Source organism: Mobula hypostoma, chromosome 4 (assembly GCF_963921235.1).
Source record: "Mobula hypostoma chromosome 4, sMobHyp1.1, whole genome shotgun sequence".
Taxonomy (NCBI): domain Eukaryota; kingdom Metazoa; phylum Chordata; class Chondrichthyes; order Myliobatiformes; family Myliobatidae; genus Mobula; species Mobula hypostoma.
Genome location: NC_086100.1, coordinates 113785793 through 113804492, shown reverse-complemented (window position 1 = coordinate 113804492; position 18700 = coordinate 113785793). Strand labels below are relative to the sequence as shown.

Below are 18700 nucleotides of genomic sequence, written 5' to 3'. Positions count from 1 at the left end.
CGTGGAAACAGCAAAAGCAAGCAAATAAATGAAATTCATGGAAGTGAAGCCAGTCATCACCGTAGCAGATCCAGTAGCCCGTTAGTTGAAGGCTACAGTCTCAGTTCAGCAAAGAGACAAGTAAACCATGCAGAGCATCGAGCTAAACCGGCCCAACCCTCAACTCTGGCCCTGACACCCTGACCTTTTTAATATGGCTCAGCACTTAAGTCGTACAAGCCTCACTCTTGGACACGGGCCCTGCTGTTTCGCTACCCTCTCAGGCCTGGAGCCTGCCGGCTTGATTTGGCCCGTATTGGACCTTTCCAATTTGGCCTGGCACTTAAATCAATCACACCTAGGGGCTTTCCTCATTCTCGTTCCCAGGCCTGGGCCTCACTGCCTCATCTCTGCCTTGGTTCTGCCACACTGAATCACCTCCAAGTCTGCTCCAGCAATGACCAAACACTGGCTCAATTCCTGCGCTTGGGCCCAGTCCCCAGCACCTCAATTCGACCCGTACATACCACACCAGAACTGTCCTGCACCTTCGAGACTTCTGTTCACTTCGCAAAAATGTCAGATCATTCAGGTGGCTCAAAAGCTCAACTCCAACAGGGAAGTTACAGGTTGTTGATTGCGGTGCACCAGGGGAAAGATAGTAATGACTTTTTTACTGCAGGTAGTCGTACACTGTTCCCCACTACGTCAGAGAGGCATGGAGGAAAATCGTCTGCTAACCAGAGAAACTCCGGATGCAATGTACCTTTCCTTTCCTATCCTATTCAGTGCAAGGCCATTTTTCTTGCATGCTGCAGTGAACAAGTCTATGATGATTTAGAGTTTGAGCTTATTGTCCACCCATGTGTTTACATGAGTGTAGTCTGTATACCGCAGCTCAGTAACTGAGTCTGGAGTGTCCTTGGTTCTAGCATGGAGGCCAAAACGGATGAACGGTTGACCATTTGATCTTTAGATAAGCTCCACTCCACAACAAGCTTACCGGTGGTTGGATGAACCTTATTAAAATAAAAAGTGGCCAGATGAATTCAGGTGAAAGGAAATATCGAGAGTATACGAGGAAGGATCAAGCAATAGTGCACGGTAGCAGAATAGATAAGCAGTGTCTGTCTGATAGAAACAATGCACATTAACCAGCAGCACACACAAAATGTTGGCAAAAATCAGCAAGTCAGGCAGTACCTGTGGAAATGAATCAACATTTTGGGCTGAGACCCTTCTTCAGGACTGGAAAGGAAGGGGGAAGAGGCCAGAATAAAAAAAGTGGGGAGCAGGGAAGGAGGACCAGTTAGAAGGCGATAGGTGAAGCCAGGTGGGTGGGAAAGGTAAACGGCTGGAGAAGAAAGTATCTGAAAGGAGAAAGTGGACCATGGGAGACATGAAAGAATGAGAGGCACCAGGGGGAAGTGATAGGCAGGTGAGGAGAAGAAGTAAGAGGCCAGAGTGGGTAATAGAAGAAAGGGGGAGGGAAAAAATTGCTAGAAGAGACAGTTGATGTTTATGCCATCCGGTTGGAGGCTACCTAGACGGAATATGAGGTGTTGATCCTCCACCCTGAGAATGTCCTCATCATGGCAAAAGAGAAGGCGAAGGCCATGGACTGATATGTCAGAACAGGATTGGGGATAGGAATTAAAATGGTTGGCCACTGGGAAATTCTGCTTTTGGCAGATGGAGCAAAGGTGTTCAACAATGCAGTCCCCCAGTTTACATCATGTCTCACCAATGTAGATGAAGCTGCATCAGGAGCACCAGATGCAATGACGACCCCAACAGATTCACCGGTGGAGTTTTGCTCACTAGGAAGGACTGTTTGGGCCCGTGAATGGAGGCAAAAGAGGTGAATGGGCAGGTATAACATTTCTGTTGCTTGCACAGATATGTGGCAGGAGGGAGATTAGTGGGAAGGGATGAATGGATAAGGGAATCACAGAGGAAGTGATCCTTGTGGGAAGTGGCAAGTGGGGAGGAGGTAAAGATGTGTTTGATGGTAGGATTCTGTTGAAGATGGAGGCAGTTGTGGGGAATGATGTGTGAATGTGGACACTCATAGGTAGTAGGTGAAGACAAGAGGAACTTAATCCCTGCTAAGGCGGCGGGAAGATGGGGCAATCGTGGACATACAGGAAATGGAGATGCAAGTGAGGGCAGCATCAATGGTGGAGGAAGGGAAACCCCATTCTTTGAAGAAGGAAGACATCTTTTAGTGTCCTGGGAACGTCTTTGACGTCCTGGGCAGAAAAGCCTTATCCTGGGAACAGATCTGGCAGGGGTGAAGGAACTGAGAAACGGGAATAGCATTTTTACAGGAGACAGGGTGGGAAGTGGTACAGTGAAGATAACCATGAGAAACAGTACATTTATAAAAGATGTTGGCAAGTCAACTGAATCTCTATTCTCTAGAGTTTAGAAGAATGAGAGGTAATCCCATTCAAATGTAAAAGCTTTTTTGAGGGCTTGACAGGTTACATGTAAAGCTGAGGTTTCCCATGGCTGGAGTATTAGGAACCCATATTGACAGATTCAAAATAAGGGGTTCATCACTCAGATCGGACAAAAGGAGTTCTCTTCACTCAGGTGTGGTGCGTCTTTGTTATTCTCCATCCAAGTGGCTCAGTTCAAGATTATATTTAAAATGGAGATCAGTAGCTTTTTAGATATACTCTATAGGAATCAAGGAATATGGGGAATGCCTTCTCAAAGCTCACAGAACTGCAATGGAAACAGGACACCCTCAATCCTAATGAACTGCTTAGGCAGAGCATAAATGTGTATATTTTAACCTTAACCAGGGTTATTTTGTAATTATCAGATTATTTGATTGATTTCTATTCAAAAATCTTGAATATCTTCAGGCGACACATTTGAAAATCTTTCTCTCACTCCACTCAAATGCCAACTTCTCAGATTATTCATGACCAAATATAGAATTAAACTATGCTCCTGCTGTTCATTTCATTAATTATAAAGATCCTTATGATAACAACATATAATTGTTTCCAAGTCAATAATTTTCCTTGCTGTAAAGATAATAAAATAGAACTGAAATCCCACCATGCATTGCTTCCTGAGTGGAGCAACATTCACAGATAGTCCATAATTTTCAGTTCATTAATTTAATTGAATAAAGTAGGGGAATGAACCTTCTGAAAATGCACTCCCATAGGGAGCATACGCTGGTGGAATGATTATTAAATACACCAGTCTTAAAACTACTTTACGTTATCAAAACTACAGGAATCTTTTACAAAATCATTGAGATTAATTTACAAGTTAAGTTTCCTTGTACTGTCAATGGATTGCACAAACCTTTAAAATTTGGCCGTATTCTTGGGTCATATGAGACAAGTAATCTGCTGAGGATGTTACTGGTGGAATTTGCAGGAGTCCGTGCAAGATCTTCAGCTGATTGTTCTCTGCAACAGAAATAAATACATTTGTCATGTTTAGTTCCAGTGTCCAAGCTAATCATCAATTAGTTTTGTCTTCAATATCAGTGTGCCAATATCCATATTTACATCGGACTGATGAGTTTTATGTTAAGCCCACAGGTCCTGATCATAAAGGATGGGACATGGGGATTGGATAGAATGGAATTCATTTGGAAATTAAACAAATACTCCACGCCTAATTTTGTAACACACCTAACAAGTGAGAAAGTGAAAGGCATGAATACTAGTTTAAAAAAATGCTAGAGCATTATACAGATCAAAAATAGGCCCTTCAGCCACATACATACTGTTCATCAAACACCCCAGGATAAGTTGTATCTACGGTATTGAAATAGTTGATTACAGAGAATATGGTTGTCATCTTCCAGAATTCTGTACATTCAAGAATAGTTTCCACTGATTGGAAGGTAGCGAACTTAACCCCACTGTATGAGAATGGAGGGAGATAGAAAAGGGATCTAAGCCAAGGAAGTGGATGGCAGTCATATGGAAAAGTATTAACATCTATTGCAAGAAAATAGTAACAGATTATTTGGAAAATAAAAATTAAATTGGGGAAGTATCATAGATTAATGAAAGAGAAATCATGCTTCATGATCCTGAAACAGATCTTCGAGATTGTAACTAACGATACAGGTGAGGTGAGCCTGTAGATGTGGTACATTTCGATGTGAAGGAGCATCTCAGTAAGTTACCACTGAGAAAATGATGAAATAAAGTTAAAGCACATGAGGTTGGGATCACTTAGAGCACATGAGGTTGGGATCACTTAGAGCACACGCAACTAAACACTGGAGTAGCGTAGTGGTTAGCACGATGCTATTACAGCTCGAGGTGTCAGAGTTCAGAGTTCAATTCTGATATCATCTGTTAGGTGTCTGTATGTCCTTGCTATAGAATGTGGCAGTTTTCTCTGGGCGCACTGGTTTCCCCCCACAGTCCAAAGGCATACCAGTTATTGGCTTAATAGGTTATTGTAAATTGTCGTGTGAGTATAATAGAGTTTATCGGGGGTTGTTGGGTGATGGGTTCCAAGGTCCGGGGGGCCTATTCCGTGCTAGTATCTCAATAAGTAATTAAATAAATAAAAGATTCAGGGGAGTAGATATGGAGCGGAGATGAGGAAGAACTGCTTTTCCCAGAGAGTGGTGAATCTGTGGAATTCTCTGCCCAATGAAGCAGTGGAGGCTACCTCAGTAAATATATTTAAGACAATGTTGGATAGATTTTTGCATTGTAGGGGAATTGAGGGTTATGGGGAAAAGCAGGTAGGTGGAGATGAGTCATCAGCCATGATCTTTTTGAATGGCGGAGCAGGCTTGACGGGAGATGGCCTACTCCTGCTCCTATTTCGTATGTTATTATGCTCAATGCTGATATGCATTCAGGTTCAGTTAACAAACAGGAAGAAGGTAGGAATAATTTTCAAGTTGACTGTGCCCAGTTTGGGTGGACAGGAATTATTACAGGAACCCCCACTGTTCATAAACTATACTGTGATTTGGATAAAGGGACATTGTACAATATATCTGAGTTTGTTTATGAAGAAATGAAGTGTGAAAGATGCAAACAGACTTCAAGAGATGTAGACATATTAGTGTATAGGTGAAGACATGGCAAAAACAACATAATATGAAACAAAATATGAATTCATTCATTTTGGTAGAAAAAATTAAAAACAGGCTAATTTCTTTAAAGAAATTGAAAAGTGTATGCTTTTAGAGGAATCTGGATGAAACTATACATGAATCTCTAACTGTTAACATACAGGTACAGCAAACAATTAGGGAGGCTAACTATAAGTTGGACTTTATTACAAGAGAAGTCGAGGACAAGAATAGAGACATCTCAAGGCACACACTCAACAATTCAGGAACAGCTTCTTCCCCTCTGCCATCCAATTTCTGATTGAACAATGAACCCATGAACACGACCTCAATACTTTATTTAATTTAACTATTTAATATGTATATACTTACAGTGATTCACGTTTTTTCTATTATTATGTACTACTGCCACAAAGTCAACAAATTTCATGACATATGCTAGTGATGCTAAACCTGATTCTGATGTAGTTCTTATTGCTCTTCATGTGGAAGATGCGGGGATGCTGTTTCACTGGCTGTGGGCTGTGGTATCTTGAACAAGGACCACTGTCTCAAAATAAGAGGTGTCCATTTGAGGCTAAGATGATAAATTATTTCAACAGGAGGATAATAAACCTTAGGAATTTTCTAGCTAAAGCTACAGAGACAGAGATATTTTTGGATATTTAGGAAAGCAAAGGATACAAGTTTACTATGGGGAAATTACTGTGTCTGTCTGCACAAGGGCCTGCTCTAGTCAGTGTCTGCTGTAATCATGCGCTCCTGTCTCTGCCTGTCATTTCCACTTTTTACTTTTCCAATACTAATTCCTTCTTTCTTCACTTGTCTGATCCTGTCCACTTTTTATATCTCCTGCTTCATCTGTCTGAGCCAGCCTGGTTACTGGCACCAAAAAATTCAGGAGTAGCGCCCAAGGAATGGAAAAACTACAAATGTTACATTCTAGTTCAAAAAAAGAGTATACCTACAAACTTACTGAACTTAGGCCAATTGGTTTAATTTCAGTGGTGAGGAAACAATAACTAGGTGAAGAATTAAGGGCTACTTGGACAGATGTGAAAATAATTTTACAGAGAAATTCTGTCACACTAATTTAAGAGGTTTCTTTTAAACTTACCTTGGATGATGAAAGAAATGCAGCTGATAAATAGAATACTTAGACTTCCAAATGACATTTTATAAGATGCCACATAACTGGCTTGTCAGTGGTGGGAGGTTCTTTCTCAGACTGAAGAAAACTTTACAGTGGAGTCCCTGAGTCTTCAGACTAAGGCCACTATTTTTTCTTAAAATTCATTAACCAAACTGGGGTGTACAGGGCATAATTTTTGACTTTGCAAACAACACAAGCTTGAAGACATGGAGGGCAGTGAGAACAACAGAGATGGAAATGTTGACAAGTTGCAGGATTAGGAGTTTAGATGGCAGATGAAACTTAATGATGAGAAAGGTATAGTATTGGAAATAGTCTGAAAGGTGTGTAGCTCAGGTAGTTGATGGTTGGGTTCAGTTGTTCTCCGATCTTGGCAATTTACTTGCAAATGTTTTATCATCACATGGGGAAACATCATCAGTGTGCTGTTGATTCAGCAGTGCATTGATGACGTCTCCTCGCATGGTGACAAAATGGTTGCAAGTAAGTACAGTTTGATATTTTAACAGAAAGAACCGGAAGCTGCAGAGTATAATTCTAAAAGGGGTACAAGATCTGGTGTTGTATTTGCATAATGTAGTTCATTGAAGGTGTTAGGGCAGCTTGAGAAAGTGGTCAAAAATATGGGATTCTAGATATTATATATAGAGGCACAAAAGACAAAAACAAGGAAGTCAGGATTAATGTTAAAAACCATTTGTTTAGCCGCAACTGATGTATACTGTCTATTTTGTGAAGGTACAAAAATTGGGGACTTCAGTTCTCTGGATTGACTGGGAAGACTTGGTTGTTCTCTTTGGAGAAGAGGAGGTGGCAAAGGAGCATTTAAAATTAGGAAGGGTATAGGCAGAGTACACAGGGGGAAGCTGTTCCCTTTGATGGGAGTGGACAAAAACTAGGGGAAGTAAGACTGAACATGACAGACAATTGAACCAAACCTGAGAAAAAGTACATTTTTACACAGCCAATGGCTTGAGACTGGAACCTTCTACCAATGGAGGCAGCTTCAATTATAGCATTCAGAAGTGCTTGATAATGAAATAAAATTAAGTTATTTACAGAGACATGAGGAAGGGGCTTTGGGGTTTCAATGTTTCTATCATTCATTCAATGGGGTTTCTTGTTTTGTGGATGTCTATGAAGAGTATGAATTTCATTTTGTATACTATACAAATTCTCTGATATTAAATCAACTTTCAAACCTTTGAGGACAGGGTGTGTAATTACCTGGATTCTTTTTCCTTTGAGGCAGTGTAGTCTCAATGGACTGAATGTCTTTTCTCACCAATCCTCCTGCCTATGCCATTTCAAGGCTGTTTTTAGCAATATGTAGCTCTAGTAATAAATGTACTGTATACTTTACTAGTGGATGAGCTGACTAGAGGCTGAAATAGGCTGTACAAATGTGAAAAAAGAGATCTGATGGTGAAAGACAGGATTTTTGTTTGGTAGATTACAATAGGGACAAACAGGAGGCCAGTCTTGTGAAGCAGGTTAAAGAGAAGCCTGGAATTTATAGCAGGGACAGATAGATGGTAATGAATTTTCTCATTTCAAAATTGTTCCTCAGGAATGTAATGCTCACACATACTAGTAAACAGAACATTGAATTTGAAGCCATGCTATTGATCATAAGAAATAGGAGTGGGCCTCTCACCCCCTCAGACCTTCTACATTATTCAATATGACCATGTTTGAACTTTTCCCTTGGTGCCACCTTTTAGCATGATTAAATCATGCAAGGAAAAGAATTTACTCCTCAAACCCAGCTTAAGAGATCAACACCCTGTTCTGAGACTAAGCCTCTTATGTTTTAGATTCCCCAGCATTTTTATCAAACCTCTTGTTAGTTCCAATAAGATTACCTTTCACTTTCTTAAAATCCTAATGGTGTCGGTTAGTTTGCTCAACCTTTTCTCATACAGTAACAACACATCCTAAGAAGCAATCTTTCGAATCTTTGCCATAGTGCCTCAAAGTACATCCTTCCTAAAAGCAGAATACTTTTAAAGTACAAATGAACAAATCTTTGAATTGCGTTGGCAAATCAATAAAGATGTGAAATCTAGCATCAGAATTAGATTTGTCACTCTCAATCTGCATGTAGAATTCTACATTATGGCCTGATGATACTTAGAGGACCTTTGCTACGTGATCACTAATTAATTCTGTCTTCTTAACAGAATCGAGTAATCGCATAATTACAGAAAGCTTTCAGATCCTTTTGGCCATTGAGCTGTATGCAAAAGCGATCTAGCTAGATCCACTCCCTTACCTTCTCACTATTGTTCTGCAATTTCTTTCTTTAAATGTAGTTATTCAGATCTCATAATTGTGTTGTTCTCCACGAAACAGTAAGAATCTGGCACTATATTCTAACTCCTAAATGCTGACTCCATCAAGTTTGTCTGTATGCCACTTTTGGCCCTGTGACCAGTCACCTTCATTCTGTGACTCTTCCACCAATGGGAGCAGTTTCTTTCTAGCCACTCCATTAAAATCCACCATAGTTTTAAATACCTCTTGCAACTTCTCTGTTTCAGAAAGCCCCAACTTCTCCAGCCTATCTGGGTATCTAAAGTCTTCATTCCTGGAATCATTCTGGTAGTTTTCTTCTGCATGTTTTCTAAGGCCTTCACATTTTTTCTATAGTGTGGCCTCTAGACTGGACACAATGTTCCAGCTGTGTCAAACTGGTGCTTTATAATAGTTTGTTATAATTTTGTGTACTTGAAATGCATACTTATATTCATTTGTCATGTCCAGGATCTTAAATGTTTTATTTGATTCTTGTTCGATCTACCTTGAGATCCTGCATATCTACCCTCAGATCTTTTAATCCCTACACAGTCACAAAGAGATATAGCATGGAGACAGGCCCATCAATCTGCCAAATCCATGCCAACCATTAAGGATCCATTTACTGGAAATGTGAGGCTCCTACTATACTAGCCGCACCACAAAGCCACCTCCTACAACTAATGTAACCTCTGAAATGGTGTAAGTGGGACAACTCTTAGAATTATCTCTCCTAATTTATATTAACTGTTCTAATTCATTTTCCCAAAGTATAATCTTTCTTGTCATCTGCCCAGTTCACCAACCAATCTATATTTGCTTCAAGTCTATTATTACCCTCATGGTTGAACAATGTTTCCACATTTTGTATCATGTCCATCTTTGGAATTTTGCATGTGAAGCCACATCCAAGTCATTAATGTGAGTTGAGAATAACAGTAGTCCTGGGTATGACATTGGGGAACACAACTAATCATTTGCTTGCAGTGTGGAAAATCAGCTTTCAATTCCCACTTGGATTATCAACCTGACATTTTGCATATGCCATTTTTTCTGCTTTATTTTCTTCTTTATCTCTTTGAAGGGTCTTGAAGAAGTTCTGACATTAATTACCTTTCTCCCTCGTGGGAAAGTATCTGAACTCTTAAGCTATGTTATCCATTAAAGCGATCTATTATTCAATTAGATTTTGACTGCTAATCTTCGGTTACTATTTACCTTGGCGAGATTTGTTCCAATCTCATAGAAATTGGTTGACCGTTTTAACCTGAGTTAATCTAGATGTTGCGATATCATGACTGGCACTCTTTAAATGTTATCCACAGCCCTAATACCTATTCTGCTTGTTCTGCTTCATTTCCCAGAGCCATTCAGTAATAATCAGATTTGAAATGACTTCTTATCTGGACGGGTCCACAAATATTTTTCCAGAAAATTGCCTTGCACTCATTGGATTTAAATTTAAGGTCATACAGTCAAGTCTGAACTATATCAGAAAACCGAATTCCATTCAGCGAGAAATTTGATGATCTTATACACACATGGTCAAGCTCAATGAATCGATCATCAGATCCCATCTCACAACAGTTACTCCAATAGCCTTCACATTCAACAAAAAATTCCATCAATCAGGACTCCTCCCTCACATTCTAATGTTCTATCATATAGATACACAGTTACCAATAGTCCAACAATCACAAGCACATCCAAATCCCGAGTTAAGGGTCTCAGCCCAAAACTTTGACTATTTCCTTCTATAGATACTGCCTGACCTACTGAGTTCTTCCAGCATTTTGCAAATGTTGCTCCAAATTTCCAGCATGAGTAGCCTCTCTCATGTATCATAAGCACACCTCATAGCTGTCACACATAGGCAGACATATTGCTCAGACACATTTCATGGCATTCATCGATACATTTACTTCTCCTCTGATAGCACATAATTGGCACAAGCAGAAACAAACTGGTGATAAACAAGCTCAGTCATTGTGGTGTGGCCACTACTGTCTCAGTAGGCAACAATAGCTCAAAGATAACTGAAGATATAAATCTTCCTTATCCAGTCTTCCTTCTTATCCAATTTGATGCTACTGTACAACTCTGTTAGTCCAACTCACTTGAGACATTCATAGAACAGTACCAGACTATGAGATGCTTTTATTAACACTTGAATAACACTATTTCTCTTTTTGGTTTAGGTGTTATACAGTGGAATAATTAACTTTCCAGTGAACCTGGTGTATCTAAAGAGAACGCAAACAACAGGAATTCTGCAGATGCTGGAAATTCAAGCAACATACATCAAAGTTGCTGGTGAACGCAGCAGGCCAAGCAGCATCTATAGGAAGAGGCGCAGTCGACGTTTCAGGCCGAGACCCTTCGTCAGGACTAACTGAAGGAAGAGTGAGTAAGGGATTTGAAAGCTGGAGGGGGAGGGGGAGATGCGAAATGATAGGAGAAGACAGGAGGGGGAGGGATAGAGCCGAGAGCTGGACAGGTGATAGGCAAAAGGGGGATACGAGAGGATCATGGGACAGGAGGTCCGGGAAGAAAGACAGGGGGGGGGGTGACCCAGAGGATGGGCAAGAGGTATATTCAGAGGGACAGAGGGAGAAAAAGGAGAGTGAGAGAAAGAATGTGTGCATAAAAATGAGTAACAGATGGGGTACGAGGGGGAGGTGGGGCCTTAGCGGAAGTTAGAGAAGTCAATGTTCATGCTATCAGGTTGGAGGCTACCCAGACGGAATATAAGGTGTTGTTCCTCCAACCTGAGTGTGGCTTCATCTTTACAGTAGAGGAGGCCGTGGATAGACATGTCAGAATGGGAATGGGATGTGGAATTAAAATGTGTGGCCACTGGGAGATCCTGCTTTCTCTGGCGGACAGAGCGTAGATGTTCAGCAAAGCGGTCTCCCAGTCTGCGTCGGGTCTCACCAATATATAAAAGGCCACATCGGGAGTACCGGACGCAGTATATCACCCCAGTCGACTCACAGGTGAAGTGATGCCTCACCTGGAAGGACTGTTTGGGGCCCTGAATGGTGGTAAGGGAGGAAGTGTAAGGGCATGTGTAGCACTTGTTCCGCTTACACGGATAAGTGCCAGGAGGGAGATCAGTGGGGAGGGATGGGGGGGACGAATGGACAAGGGAGTTGTGTAGGGAGCGATCCCTGCGGAATGCAGGGGGGGGAGGGAAAGATGTGCTTAGTGGTGGGATCCCGTTGGAGGTGGCGGAAGTTACGGAGAATAATATGTTGGACCCGGAGGCTGGTGGGGTGGTAGGTGAGGACCAGGGGAACCCTATTCCTAGTGGGGTGGTGGGAGGATGGAGTGAGAGCAGATGTACGTGAAATGGGGGAGATGCGTTTAAGAGCAGAGTTGATAGTGGAGGAAGGGAAGCCCCTTTCTTTAAAAAATGAAGACATCTCCCTCGTCCTAGAATGAAAAGCCTCATCCTGAGAGCAGATGCGGCGGAGACGGAGGAATTGCGAGAAGGGGATGGCGTTTTTGCAAGAGACAGGGTGAGAAGAGGAATAGTCCAGATAGCTGTGAGAGTCAGTAGGCTTATAGTAGACATCAGTGGATAAGCTGTCTCCAGAGACAGAGACAGAAAGATCTAGAAAGGGGAGGGAGGTGTCGGAAATGGACCAGGTAAACTTGAGGGCAGGGTGAAAGTTGGAGGCAACGTTAATAAAGTCAACGAGTTCTGCATGCGTGCAGGAAGCAGCGCCAATGCAGTCGTCGATGTAGCGAAGGAAAAGTGGGGGACAGATACCAGAATAGGCACGGAACATAGATTGTTCCACAAACCCAACAAAAAGGCAGGCATAGCTAGGACCCATACGGGTGCCCATAGCTACACCTTTAGTTTGGAGGAAATGGGAGGAGCAAAAGGAGAAATTATTAAGAGTAAGGACTAATTCCGCTAGACGGAGCAGAGTGGTGGTAGAGGGGAACTGATTAGGTCTGGAATCCAAAAAGAAGCGTAGAGCTTTGAGACCTTCCTAAAGAGAACATGGGCAACCAAGTTGCGTCTATAAGACCATAAGACATCGGAGCAGAATTTGGCTATTTGGGAGTATAATTCATTCAATCATGGCTGATCAACCTTTTCAACCCAGTTCTCCTGCCTTCTTCCTGTAACCTTTGACACCCTTACTAATCAAGTACCTATCAACCTCCACTTTAAACATGCCCAATGACTTGGTCTCCACGGTTATCTGTGGCAATAAATTCTACAGATTCACTACTCCCTGGCTAAAGAAATTCCTCCTCATCTCTGTTCTAAAGAGACGTCCTTATATACTGGGGTTGTGCCTTCTGGTCTTAGACTCTCCCACTACTGGAAACATCCCCTCACGTCTACTCTATTCAGGCTTTTCAATATCCAGTAGGTTTGAATGAGATACCCCTCCCCAAATTCTTCTAAACTCCAGCAAGGACAGATGCAGAGTTATTAAACACTGCTAATATGATAACCCTTTATCCCCAGAACCATTCTCATAAACTTTCTCTGGACCCTTTCCATCGCCAGCACATCCTTTCTTAGATATGGGGCCCAAAATGCTTACAATAATACAATAATCTAAATGTGAAATAACCAATACGTTTTAAAGCCTCAGCATTACATTCTTGCTTTTATATCCTAGTCCTCTTGAAATGAATGTGAAGATCACATTTGCCTTCCTTCCTACTGACTCAACCTGCAAATGAACCTTTAGGAAACCCTGCATTAGGACTTTCGAGTCTCTTTGCACCTCTGATTTCTCAATTTGCTCTCCATTTGGAAAATAGTCTATTACACCTTTACTGTTCTACCAAAGTGAAGGTCCATACAGCTCCCTATGCTGCATTCTGTATGCCACGTCTTTGCCTATTCTCCCCACATGTACAAGTCCTTCTGCAGAGTCCCTGCTTCTTTAACACTACCTGCTCCTTCACTGGTCTTTGTCTCATCTCTAATGGGCAATCCACCATATCTATCCTGACTAACAAGAACATTTCTATATTAATCATGTTACTATGCCTTGGCAATTCAAGGGCTTGTCCAGATGCTTTTTAAATGTTGTGAGAGTACCTGTCTCAACGAGCTTCTCAAGCAGTGCCTTCCAGATTGCACCCATCCTCTAAGTAAAATAATTCTTCCTCAGAGACCCTCTAAATCGGGGTTCCCAACTTTTTTATGCTGTGGGCTAAAACCATTAGGCAAGAGGGCTGTGAATGAAGAGAAATCAAAGTTCAAAGGTCAAAGTAAATTATCAAAGTACATACATGCACCATATACAACCCTGAAATTAGTTTTCTTGTGGGCATACTCAGTAAATGCAAGAACCATAATAGAATCAACGGAAGTCCGCACTCAACAGGGCAGACAAACAATCACTGTGCAAAAGACAATAAATTGTGCAAATACAAAAAAAGGGGAAAAAAATAATAATAAATAAATAAATAAGCAATAAATATTGAGAACAGGAGAAGAAGAATTCTTGAAAGTAACTCCAAAGGTTGTGGGAACAGTTCAGTGATAGGGTGAGAGAAGTTGAATAAAGGTACCCGCTCTGGTCCAGGAGCTTGATGGTTGAGGGGTAATAACTGCCCCTGAATCTGGCAGTGTGAGCCCTGAGGTAAGAAGCAAGCATGATTTGGGTGGTAGAGGTCCATGATGATGCTTGCTGCTTTTCTGAAACAGTAGTCCATGCAAATGTGCTCAGTGGAGGGGAGAGCTTTACCAATAGACTGGGCCAGATCCATTACCTTTTGTAGGATTTTCCATTCAAGGACATTGGTGTTTCCATACTAGGCTGTGATGCAACCAGACATCTGCACCACACATTTATAGAAGTTTGTCAAATATTAAATGTCATGCTGAATCTTCACAAGATTCTAAGGAAGTAGAAGCGCCGCCGTGCTTACTTTGTTAATGCACTTATATGCCGGTCCCAGGACAGATCCTCTGGAATAATAGCACTGAGAAATTTAAACTTGCTGATCCTTTCCACCTTTGAGTCCCCAGTGAGGACTGGATCATGGACATCCAGTTTCCTCCTCCTGAAGCCAATAATCAGCTCCTTGGTCTTGCTGACATTGACTGTAAGGTGGTTGTTGTGGCACTATTCAGCCAGATTTTCAATCTCCCTCCTATATGCTGATTTTTCACCATCTTTCAATCGGTCAACGGCAATGGTGTTGTCAACAAACTTAAATATGATATTGGAGTTGTGCTTAGCCACACAAATTGAATATCGACAAACATTTTATGTCAATGTTGCATTATTTTTGAGGAAGACCACAATTTATACGAAGTGCATTTTCTGAACCTTTGCAATGGCAGATGTGAGAGGTACTCAGCGCAGCTGATTTAGAAACATAGACAACCTACAGCACAATACAGGCCCTTCGGCCCACAAAGTTGTGCCGAACATGTCCTTACCTTAGAAATTACTAGGGTTACCCATAGCCCTCTATTTTTCTAAGCTCCATGTACCTATTCAAAAGTCTCTTAAAAGACCCTATTGTATCCGCCTCCACCACCGTTGCTGGCAGCCCATTCCACACACTCACCACTCTCTGAGTAAAAAACTTACCCTTGACATCTCCTCCGTACCTACTCCCAAGCACCTTAAACCTGTGCCCTCTTGTGGCAGCCATTTCAGCCTTGGGAAAAAGCCTCTGACTATCCACAGGATCAATGCCTCTCATCATCTTATACACCTCTATCAGGTCACCTCTCATCCTCCGTCACTCCATGGAGAAAAGGCCGAGTTCACTCAACCTGTTTTCTCAGTGCTATTATTCCAGAGGATCTGTCCTGGAACCGGCATATAAGTGCTCCCCAATACAGGCAACATCCTTGTAAATCTGCTCTGCAACCTTTCTATGGTTTCCACATCCTTCCTGTAGTGAGGCGACCAGAACTGAGCACAGTACTACAAGTGGGGTCTGACCAGGGTCCTATATTGCTGCAACAGTACCTCTCGGCTCCAAAATTCAATTCCATGATTGATGAAGGCCAACACACTGTATGCCTTCTTAACCACAGAGTCAACCTGGGTAGCTGCTTTGAGCGTCCTATGGCAGTGGTCCCCAACCACCAGGCCACAGACCAGTACCGGGCTGCAAAGCATGTGCTACCGGGTGGTGAGGAAATGATATGAGTCAGCTGTACCTTTCGTCATTCCCTGTCACGCACTGTTGAACTTGAATACAGGGTTGCCAACTGTCCCGTATTTGCCAGGACATCCCATATATTGAGCTAAATTGGTTCGTCCCATACGGGACCGCCCTTGTCCCGTATTACCCCGCTAAGGTAGAGCGTTCCTATGAAACTTTTCATGCTGAAATGGCGTGAAGCGAAGAAGCAATTACCATTAGTTTATATGGGAAAGTTTTTTGAGCATTCCCAGACCCAAAAATTAACCTAACAAATCATACCAAATAACACATAAAACCGAAAATAAATAACACTAACATATAGTAAAAGCAGGAATGATATAAATACACAGCCTATATAAAGTAGAAATAATGTAAAATAATGTATGTACAGTATAGTCGGGAAGATGAAAGCAAAACTGATTTGTGGGGAAAAATCGGCATGTACGCGCATGTGCACACAGGTGCCCGCGCAAGGCTTCATGGTCATTGTAGTTTTCCTGGGGTAAGGTGTCCCGGGATTTGACTGCTACTTTTATCCCTTATTTGGGAATGAGAAAGTTGGCAACCCTAACTGTAAAAGACATGTTGAGGTGAGTTTAACCCTACTTGAACACCCCCTCCCCACCCCGGGTCGGCCGGTCCGCAAGAATATTGTCAATATTAAACCAGTCCGCGGTGCAAAAGAGGTTGGGGACCCCTGTCCTAAGAACTCAAACCCTCTGATCCTCCACAACGCCAAGAGTCTTACCATTAATAATATACTCTGCCATCATATTTGACCTACCAAAATGATTTGAGCAGGGGAACAATCTGTTGAACAATCAGTCCATATTGTAATATAAGATGGATACAGAAATTGTATGAAGGAATTCTCAAGTTAATGGTGAGGAACTGCCTAATTCTCCTTCCCCACACAACTCCTCTCCTGAGGGCTCATAGCAGATCCTCTCCCCTTTGTCAGCCCAGTCTCCAGAGCACAACATGTCAGCATTAATTTTCAAGTTTAATATCTACCACTTGCCCTTAGGCAATGAACATGACCTGCTATCTCAAACCCCAGGCACAGATGGTAGAACCCTGCAATTAGAGAGAATTCAGTCAAACCCAGCCTTTGCAGAGCTCAAGCTTATTGCAAGCATCAAGTGTAGGCATCTGCTTCTCACCACAGTGAAAGAGAGCTGGCTTCCAACAGCCTGTCAATGGGCACCACGGTACTCAAACCTCACCAATCCAGCTGAAAGCATTCTAAAAATAGCACTGGTCTGTTTACCGGTTATAAGAAATATACAATAAGCTCAACCTGAAAAAAATATATTGTAATATTATGTTAATTAAAATATTTTCTTTGGACACTGTCTCGCTTGGAAACCAGACTATGAAATTTTAAATGATGAATATGAAAACAAATGCCTTTTACAAAGCAACACACACTTCACCAGCATTTTTTATGTGTGTTGCTTGAATTTCCAGCATCTGCAGATTTCCTCGTGTTTGCGTTTTACAAATGTCCCCGCCTGATTATTCAGACTTTTCAGGTCAATGAAGGATTCTCTGAAATTAATCAGACACAATTTCTTCATCATAAAGGGTCTATCTCCGCATAGAATTACTGTCATAAAGAACTAATTGTCAGTTTTTCTTGTATCCATTCCCCATGCAAACTCTAGGGCTGGTCTCAGCTGCTGTAGTGGAAATATTCAATTGTGCCCCTCATCATCAAATGGCCTCTGACAAGATGAATGATGAGTGAAACTCACATTGGCAGCGACTTGTCGATGCACAATGATATGAAGTGTGGGTTATTCAGGACTGGTTTTTCATTGAATATGTCAAGGGAAATGGGAACTTTCATGACCATCAAAGAGATAGCAATCTGTAGCTTGATGTACTATGTCTATAAGGACATTCAAGCATTTGGCCTGGTCAGAATTATGTCCCTTTCACATTCCTACAACTGGGCTGCAAGATGAAGACAGGAGGGTATGGAACTGAGGGGAGTGTATCTAGGACGCCAGGTATCACCGTTGAACCCTCTGGAGACATCGTGGGCTTATCAACGAAACGTCAAATAAGGAGGGTGCCAACCTGATGACCCCGACGACGTACCTACCCTCCCTCCTTATCACCACTCCAAACCCACTGCCAACATCGAGTGTGCCAATTTACCGTAGGGATTGAACCATCAAGTCCTAGTAGCTCTACTACAATGGCTGGTATTACATTACTAAAACTGAAATGTAATGTCAGATGATTAAAACTTCCACTCCACTGGAAATTGATTCCCCCGGACTTACTCATGTGATAACATCTACAAAACTCAAATCAGAGCAATCACAATGCATCAGTAATGTCATGTGTAAAGGTGATTTATCTTGTAATGCAGGCTTGGATATTTACTTATTTATTGAGATGCAGTGAAAAGTAAGCCCATCCAGCACTTCGAGCTACGCCACCCAGCAATTACCTGATTTAATCTGAGATGACAATTCACATTTATGAATTAACCAATCAATTGGATACAATAGGGTCTTTTAAGACTCTTGGATAGGTATATGGAACTTAGAAAAACAGAGGGCTATGGGTAACACTAGGTAATTTCTAAAGTACCCGAAGGAAACCCATGTGGCCACATGGAGAATGTACAAACTCCTTACAGGAGCCGACAGGAATTGAACCCACATCACCTGTACTGTAAACCACTGTGCTAACCACTATGCTGCTGTGCTGCCCCTGATTGCCTGATAGCAGTAAATGCTGCATCAATAACATTGAATGGTGTTCATACAGGACATCAATAACGAGAACGGAGAAGTTCAGAGGGCTTCTATTTCATATAAAGTCTTTTCATGTACTGTAGTTGATTGATTAAAGGCTGGGCATTTAACTGGATCAGCATTATGCTTCTGGCTGGCCTTAACTCAAAACAATTACTTTGAAAGAATCTCATGATCTGCATTAAGCTATAAGCTGCAGTGGTATTATGCCACTGCACAGACATGTCTCCAGGGCTGATTAGTTAAAACAATTGATTGAAATGT

General features: G+C 41.8%; 1 protein-coding gene across 2 annotated transcripts in view; it reads right to left on the bottom strand.

Annotated features, from left to right (window-relative positions):
* The window catches only part of glrbb (glycine receptor, beta b), a 153572-nt gene that overhangs the window by 101752 nt on the left and 33120 nt on the right, over nucleotides 1-18700 (bottom strand). Inside the window, exons 2-3 of one of the 2 annotated variants that reach the window (XM_063046393.1) lie at nucleotides 13588-13724; nucleotides 3310-3416 (exon numbers count right to left, since the gene is read on the bottom strand). Coding sequence is in view for 1 of the 2 variants with exons in the window: in XM_063046392.1 (XP_062902462.1) it covers nucleotides 3310-3416 (107 nt within the window). In the remaining variant the exon portion in view is untranslated. The remainder of the gene's footprint in view (nucleotides 1-3309; nucleotides 3417-13587; nucleotides 13725-18700) is intronic. The other variant, XM_063046392.1, reaches the window with a different exon arrangement.